Genomic DNA, 9,006 nt, shown 5'->3' on the forward strand with positions numbered 1-9,006 from the left:
CATGCGGTCTTGTCAAACTGTCAGGTAACAGCTGATACTCCCTGTGATGAGCTCTCATTGTTTTCCTTTTGTGCAACAAGTAATTTCATTCAGTCGGCTTCAAAATCAAATGATGGGATGACTTACTGACATGTGATGAGGCACCACTGTCTTGTGTGTGCACCCTATTCTAAACATTGTTGCTGAAGTCAGATCACCTGTACCTTAACCTTACCCAGATACAGCATTGCTATTTTCTGATTGGCTGATGGGTAGCTGTGTCTTAGTTTTATTGGCTGGAGCGTGGCAAGCTCTTGTTGAGCTCTACAGTACCCACAGCGTCTTGCAACACGTTCCACTGCATATACAGCATGGAACTTGGTGGGCATTATCATAACAATTTTTTTTAATGTGTGAGAAATACCAGGTGTGGCGGGTGAGAGTGTGAAAAGGTTAAAATGCGCATGTCGTACTCTCAAAGTGTGAGACATGAGAGCCCTGCTGGTTATGGTATGGGCTAGCATAAGCTACAGACAGCTAATACAAGTGCATTTTATTGATTATTAGTACTTTGAATGCAAAAGAAACCGTGATGAGATATGAAGACCCTGAGCCCCATTCTCATGCCGTTCATCCACCACCATGACCGCAGGTTGCAGCATGATCATGCAACGCCCATGTTGCAAGGATCTGTGCACAATTCCAGTCCTTGCATGGCTGGCACACTCATGAGACATGTCATGGACTGAGCATTTGATATGCTCTGGATCGGCATGGAAGACAGTGCACTCCAGTTCCTGCCATTAACTTCACACATTCAACAACCTGATCAACTCTATGTGACGGAGAGGTGTCGCACTGCGTGAGGCAAATAGTGTCATACCAGATACTGACTGATTCTGTGACCAAAAAATACATTTCTGTAGCATTTCAAGTCCTGTGAAATCCTAATCAATGTTTTTTTTTTTCCAAGATAAGACTACACATTTTAGAGCAACCGTTTATTGTGACCATATCAAACCACACTGGCATAGTACTCATGCTGTTTAATCAGCATCTTGACATGCCACACCTGTCAGGTGGATGGATTATCTTGAAAAAGTGCTTACCAACCTGGATTTTAACAAATTTGTGACCAAACGTTTAGAGAAAGAAGTTTCATGTGCATAAAAAGTCTCAGATCTTTAAATTAAACATGAAAAAGGGGAGCAAAAACAAAAGTGTTGTGTTAAAATTTTTGTTCAGTCTATCTGCAGGAGCACACATTTATATTGAACAGGTTCATTCACAACTGAGTCAGCAGTTTTTATTCTCTGCTATGTTATTACTCCAACAAGCAATTGCAAAGAAATTACAACTATTAATTGCAGTATGTAACTTAACTTAACTTAACTTAACTTAACTTAACTTAACTTAACTTAACTTAACTTAATGATAATGCAATATATTGTGGTAGTCTGATACTCACCTGTTAACAGGATGAACAAGACGAGAAGCGAAGCGCGTTGCAAGGACACCAGAGATCATCTGCAACATGTGCCCCGCAGATTCTTCTTTTATCTCTTTTGTTTGTTTTGCATTTTAACCAACCTGTTAAGCCTCCGCCTGAGGGACTTTCCTGCATCTTGTGAATGTGACTTACTGTAATCAAGTTACTTACTATAACTGTGCTGCTTTTACACAGACCAGTGGTAGTCATCCAATTCAGTGCAGCTACCCTAAAATCACGTATTTAAATGTGTTAAAGTGAAGATGCATTTATTAATTTTGATATACGTATCAATAGTAGACAGACATACATAAAAAAGAGACCAATCCTATGTCATTAAGGGAGACACAACAAGTGAATACGGTAAAACTCATATCTAATAGATATCAGCATGAAACTTCCCCAGTTTGATTACTTATATTAAGATATCTATATATTTTTTTGACACATTTTCTGAAATGTTATGTTTAAATATGCAAGAGACATTATCTAATCAAATATGCACTTTTTGCACACATTTCCATAGAGAAATCGGAACTAAAATAAACCTAAATGTGTATTTTGGATGTTTTCTTTCCACTAGCGTGAATGAAGCCATTTGTGTAAACAAACTAGCCGAAAATCTCAACACTGACCAGTGCATCTTTTCATTTTGCCCTTTAAATATTCAAATTAACATTTATTTTCTTAAAACGCACTTGTTCAGAATTAATAAAACAAATGTTTTTGTTAGGGATGCGCGATAATATCGGCACGTCATTGGTATCAACTGATATCGGCTTTAAAATTAAGTATCGGAATCTTCCAACGTACTGATGATATCAGTGCATCATCGGTAACGTCTAATATTGGTTTTAAAATGAACTATTAGCATTGGCCAACATGCTGTTTTTATTTTGCACAATGAATGGATATTATATACATTTAAAAGCATTGTATTTCATGTCTCCATCTGCTGGTGGGTCATGATAAGAGTATGCATGCATAATATGATGATAATGCTACTACAGAAGAGACTTGATGATCACTAAAATTAAGTGGGGAAAAAGTGGATATATCGATATCAGTATCATTTATCGGCTGAATAAGTTGTTATATATCTACATATCAGGTATCTGCATTAAATCCAATATTGTGCATCCCTAGTTTTTGTAGATACAGCGGTATCACTTTGTATCACCTGAGGATAGTCCAAAGGTGGAGTGCCGTATCTAGTAAGGCATCTTTGGAATGTAAAACTTGAGTGGGCCAGCCCAGAGCCTCATGTATCACCTTTGTAGTGTTGTGTCTGGTACAGCCACAAATAGAAATGCCATGTGGAGACTGTGTACAAAAATCATACCATGTCCATCAGTGAATTCCCCCACATTCACTGATGTTTGTTTTTCTTTCATTTCCCGACAATCAGGTGACTTCTTGGAAGCAAAGAGTATTGTGTTGACCCTCCTCCCATGCACTAGGTGTCCCTGTTGCCCTAACCATCTCTGGTTGTTGTTACAGGTGCTGAAGGGTGTGTCACCAGCAGCATGAGCCACACCAGAGGCCTGACCCTGTGGAGCAGGATTTGGCTTGTGAGGTAATCAAGACTAACGTGGGTTTCACTATGAAGATGGTTCACTTCTTACCAGGATAAATCACCATGGTAACATATGCTGATCAGCTAACCTGCCTGCAGCAGTGATCTGCGCCACAAATGTTCACTAGGCGTCTTTTTTATCATGTACAGCCTTTAACTGAAGAATCATACAATAAACTGTCAAACTCTTGAAAAACATGAACAAATATTTTTAACCCGTTATTTTTCTGTGTAATCCAAGATTACTGACTGATGACTGCAATTTTCTCCATTGCCCCATTCATGTTTTCAGAGCAACAGATGGTCAGTAGCTATTAGCTCTATAGAACAAATAACAATACAACTAATACTCACTGTATGACATTAACATAAAAGAATGAATATCGTTACTTATCGCTGATTATCAAAGAAAGAAAAAATAACCTCACTGAAAGACTGCGTTCACTTTGACATGGAAATGACAGCAAGATCACGCCTAAAACAGATGAAGTGCATTGTGACCAGAAAGTTTGAAAACTCTGTGTGTGAGTGAAATCCACTAAGAATTGAGATCCACAAATGTTTTTGATTCACAAATCTGAGTTCACAAATGCCTGTTCGAACGTTGTAAATGTTAGGAAGATATTCACAAATGCTTTTCATTTATTTGCAAATTACTTTAATGTATTCACAGATATTTTTTTTTAATTTGTGGAATGTGTTTGTGTGTTTGCAGATCCATTTTATACTTGCAAAATATTTTTGTATTTGTGGAAGGTGTTTTATATTTACAGATTACACATTTACACACAGATTGTCCATCTGTTCACACACATAATTATGAAACAAATCTATCTCCATATCATCTAGTCAGAGGCCAAACAGGGGTCTGTCTGTTCACGTGCCTTGTTTTAGGCCTAAACCTCCAAGCCTTAACTACAGAGTTGTCATGTCATAAAACTGACTGCTAACAGTGATTTGTAATTGGTGTACAGTCAGATTCAAACAGTTGCTCAAACAATCTGCTGCTTGTTCCATAAATTGAGACCTCCTGTTTATACAGGCCTCATCACAGGATGAATTAAATGTACATGTAAAAATGCATGTAAGATATGTAAGACATGAATTTGATCATCTCCCTGTCTCTCCACCCAACACCAAAGTCTAAAAAAACCAGGCTTGTGTGTCTTCTACTTGTTGTACCTCTGCAGCAGATGTCACCTGCCACAGCATAGAGTCTATTTGAATAGACATGGAAAAATGATGTCACTTACTGCCCAACTTGAGCTACATGTCTGTTGTGTGAAACATTTAAAAGCAAGAAGCAAATGAGTAAAAAAAAAAATTTTTTTTTTACAAAGGTCCAGGGTGTAGGATGTAGGGGGACATATTGGTAGAAATGGAAAATCATATGATAAGATGTTTTATTTAGTGTATAATCACCTGGAAATACAAATCATCATGTTTTTGTACCCTTAGAAGGGGCTATTTATATCTACATATTTACATGTACATATTTTTTCAGTTTCAAATAACCTCCGTCCATTTGTTTTGGAGAGAAGGGGATCTCTCAATAATTTAGCTCTTGGTATAAACCCCTGAAGCGTCTGCTTAAGTTGCAGAAAAACAAGATAAGCCCACATTAGCAGGAGCTCGGTGAGCAGCCTGTCCACGATGTGCCCAACAACATTAGAGAAACACTGATTTGTAATATAAAACTGCTTTAATCAGTGTTTTACTGGTTTTAATCACCTGGTCTGTTTGTTCTGGAGAGGAGGAGACCTCTGCGGATAATTCGGCTCTCAGTAAAAACCTCCTGCACAATGAACACTGGAGGAATCCTGACCTGGAGAAGCTTTCTGCAATCTGCAATCCTCACTGCTAGACACCACTAAATCCCCCTAAGTCTTACACACTGTTCCTTTAAGCTGAGTTTGACACCACAAACCTGTTTAAACACATACAAATTAAATTACTGTTGAAGCAAATAACTGAGAAACATGCATTTCCAGAATTTACAGTCAGTACAAGTAGTACCAGTACAAATATACTGTACAGGCTAACCTAAAGACTTATTTACTGTCGTATAAATGGACTTTAGTTTCACTGTAAACTGATGGCATTGTTGACTTTGCCTGTGAGTGTGAATGAAAAGAAACAGAATAACAACAAAAATATGTTCAAATCATTGCTGGTGTAACAATAATTATATTTCTGACAATGCAAAAAATCTATATTTTCAGAGTAACAAACATGAGTTCAGTTTATTCTCCTTATTAGTGGATATTTAGGGATGACACCTTGTTTTCTGCTCGTTGGACAGAAAACAGCAAAGTGTGTTCCTCTTTTATTTCCCGCTGCATCATGTAAATATATTGTTGTGAACAACAGATCATTTCTCGACAATGATAAACATCTTGGACTTCAGTATTTTAATATTCAAATGCTGACGTCAGGTGAAGGCGGCTCAAAGAGAGCATCTACCTGGGGGACATTTTAGTCTTCATCAGCACACAAGGAGAGACACCAGAGTGAAGCGGCTGAGAGGACGACAGAAGATGTAAGTTATGATTCAGTTGTGTCACTTTGATATATTATTTATTGTGTGTGTGCAGAGGTGGACAGAAGAGTAATGTCTTTTTTCAGTATATATTTCACATCATTTCAAATCAAATCAGATTTGCACTTTGTCTTTTTGTATTTGCCAGATTTAGCAAACAGCTCAGCTCATTTGTGACATGTTTTATAATCACAGTTTATCATTTTAAAGTTTTAATTTCATGCAAAGTTCAATGTGTTTTACAAAGAGTGACACAATAACAAGAACACCTGACATTATAATGCAAAGAAATCCAACAATGCTTCAATACTGTGAAGCTTTGTGAGGCCAGTGGACGTCTTCTTGCCCTGGGTTTTACCTCTCAGGCTCAGGATTTGGTTTATGGAGCTTTTTTTTGGGATGCATGCAGCCTGCTCTGCAGACTCAGGGCTGAGAAAACACTACGATCTTCTTCTGCATGCTTTTGGGTGTTAAATCTATATATTGAAGAAACAGTAAACAATTTAATTCTGCATTATCCTCTATTTTGTTTCTCATTCCGTGACGTCATCGTGTCTCACCCACTCCTGAAACACAATATGTTTTGATATATTGTAAGGTGAATATATGAAAACCAGAGCATGATAAACACCTCTACAGTATAGTGCGACACAATAACCCTGGCATATTGTTTATTGTTTGTTATTGGCTCAGCCTGATGCATTACATTATTTGTGTTTTATTCAAATAAGAAATTTTAATGAGCTGGAAAACAGTGACAGTTTCACAGTGTGAGTCTGTTCATGCAGGTTTCATCCTAATTTGCATATTAGCTGCTAAACATCATTCTGCTTCCTCATAAACTGGAGGGGGTGGTGACCTTTGTTTGTGTGTGTATTTCTTGTTTTTAATGGACATACAGTTAAGAGTTAAAATGTTTATTTTTTATTTTACTGACAATATTTGTTAAATCCATTGTGTTTGGTTCACAGCACACTGAAATATCAGTTTCATCTAACAGAGCAAAGATGCAGTGGAGTCTGTTTCTGCTCCTTCTGATGGGTAAGTGGATCATCTTATCACATATACAGCAGTGCTGCTGCTGCTGCTGCTGCTGCTGCCATGAAATGATTTCACTTAAAGCTCATTCTTATCATGAAATAAAGAGCAAATCATCCAGAAACTCAGAAATCTAAGTGAATAAAGAGGCGTGGAGTAAGTAGTAGGTGTGTACTCATGATGTTGATTTAATGCTGTCTGCTCCATCACTGCAGTATTTCCTCTGTTATTAGGTCAGTGTTCCTTCTTCATGTGTCACCTCCATGAGTACCACTTTGTTGAAGAGAAGAAGAACTGGACTGAAGCCCAGCAGTACTGCAGAGAGCATCACACTGACCTGGCCACAGTGTCTAACATGACAGACATGGAGAGACTCCGTGACTCTGCACAGAATCAAGATGGAGCCTGGATTGGGCTTTACAGCGACCCTGAAAGAAATAAGAGAGGGATGTGGCACTGGCAGTGGTCTCTGCCAGGGCTGGAGTTCAATGATAGTGAGAGTAGATGGCATGAGGGACAGCCGAATGATTACCTATTTAAAAATGAGAAATGTGTGCGGATGTACAATCACAAATGGAAGCGATGTCCCTTGTTCTGTGATTAAATGTATCTGCTATGATGGTGAGAATATGTAACTAATAATGTTATTATGTGTATACAGCAGATCATCCTGTCTAACAATAGTTTTTCGTTGACATATACCTCCTGTTTTGTGTGGGATTAAGTAGAAACTTGGCTGATAAGGTTAAAAAATTAGATATTTAAAAGTCAAAAGTCAACTGGTGTTATTTTCTATTTATTTATTTATTTATTTACTTTTAAGTAACATTACTGGTAAGTGTGGTGATAAAATGTCTCTTTCTCTACATGCAGAAATGAATTCTAATCCAGTCCTACTTTTAATGATGTGATCCACCTTATTATATCACACACACTTTGATCTTGTAAACATGTGAACCTGCAGTGGATTCATTTTAATTTATCTCACGTTATTGTTTCACCTGTTTAAATAAGAAAAAAGGATTTTTATGAGGTGAAATAACTTGTAAACAGTGTGTGTTTCTTAGTTTGTCTGTTTATCCCACAGAAAGGAGGCAATCCAACAAGAGATTCCATCTGATTGAAGACAAGATGAGAACCTGGCCACAGGCTCAGAACTACTGCAGAGAACATCACACTGACCTGGTCAGTGGAGACCAACAGTTAGAGGACGACGAATTCAAGTGAGAGTATAAGTCAAGCGAGGTCGTGTGGATCGGCCTGTTCAGAGACTCCTGGAGGTGGTCAGATGGGAGCAATCACTCTTTCAGATACTGGGATCTGGAGTTATTCAGAGATGAAGACAGCAGCAAGAAATGTGCTGTGACTCTGCTGGATGGGAAATGGAGCTCGACGAGTGTAATAAAACAAAACCCTTCTTCTGCTATGGTGGTGAGTTTTGCAAGAGTCTGTCTAACAGTATTTGTTTTGTGCTACATATTTGTGTATGTATGTTGAATTTCTTTAATATATTCCACACAGGATTTCACATTTGGATTCTGTCTGTATTCTCACTTCAAGGAAATATACATCTGTTTTTGGTTCACAATAAATGCTTTCTTTAACTGTCCGGCTAAAGTGTCCACAGACTGTCAGTTTCGGCACAGCAGCACAAAGCACTTACGCTGTGGACACGCGACATGAAGAAGACATCTCAAATTCATATGTCCATGCTCAAAATAGAGGACGCGGGTTAATAGTGCTGATTGCAAAATGACAGAACTGTTTAAGAATGGATTAAACTGATATCAGTGTGTTGCTTAGATTGGAAGCTGTCATATATTTGAATTAAAGAAATGAATCATCATCATAGCAACACTGTCATGTGACATTATCTAATAATATTACCCAGCAAAGCTTCACATCATGAACCATATATGAGCCTCTGTTTCAGGAACAACCACAAAGAAAGGAACAACAGCAGGTCCCTCATCATCCACTGTTACTGAGGACAAGACACAAGGTGAGCTCATGAAGAAGCTACTACAAGTGAAGCAATCATGTGACATCCAGGTTTCACAGATCTCATGGTAAAAACATTATTCCAATTTTAAGATTATAGTGATCAATGAGGCGGGATCTAATTAAAGTATGATCTATGTTTCTATTTTTCACTTTTACATGGTTACCTTGTGTTGCTTATATGTAGTTCTTCAGTGTCTTACTGGTGTATTGTAGTCAGCTGTTTAAGCTGTTTAAGAATGGTTTAACCCTTTGAAACCTGAGCAGACTGACTTGATTTCTTACAGAATAAATGGGAAGAAGGCAATGAGCAACCAAAGAAACAATGACCCAAAATATTAAAGAAATTGGTAAAAAAATTTAAAAAAAGAGAAAACAAGAAAA

General features: G+C 37.7%; 2 protein-coding genes across 3 annotated transcripts in view; one reads left to right on the forward strand and one right to left on the reverse strand.

Annotated features, from left to right (window-relative positions):
* The window catches only part of LOC125884327 (L-selectin-like), a 55,865-nt gene that overhangs the window by 15,993 nt on the left and 30,866 nt on the right, over window positions 1-9,006 (forward strand). Inside the window, exon 2 of the mRNA XM_049569225.1 lies at window positions 6,555-6,624. Coding sequence (XP_049425182.1) covers window positions 6,591-6,624 — 34 coding nt within the window. The 5' untranslated portion in view covers window positions 6,555-6,590. The remainder of the gene's footprint in view (window positions 1-6,554; window positions 6,625-9,006) is intronic.
* The window catches only part of LOC125883376 (uncharacterized), a 55,804-nt gene that overhangs the window by 5,181 nt on the left and 41,617 nt on the right, over window positions 1-9,006 (reverse strand). The window lies entirely within an intron of this gene.

This window comes from Epinephelus fuscoguttatus, linkage group LG23 (genome assembly GCF_011397635.1).
Source record: "Epinephelus fuscoguttatus linkage group LG23, E.fuscoguttatus.final_Chr_v1".
NCBI lineage: Eukaryota > Metazoa > Chordata > Actinopteri > Perciformes > Serranidae > Epinephelus > Epinephelus fuscoguttatus.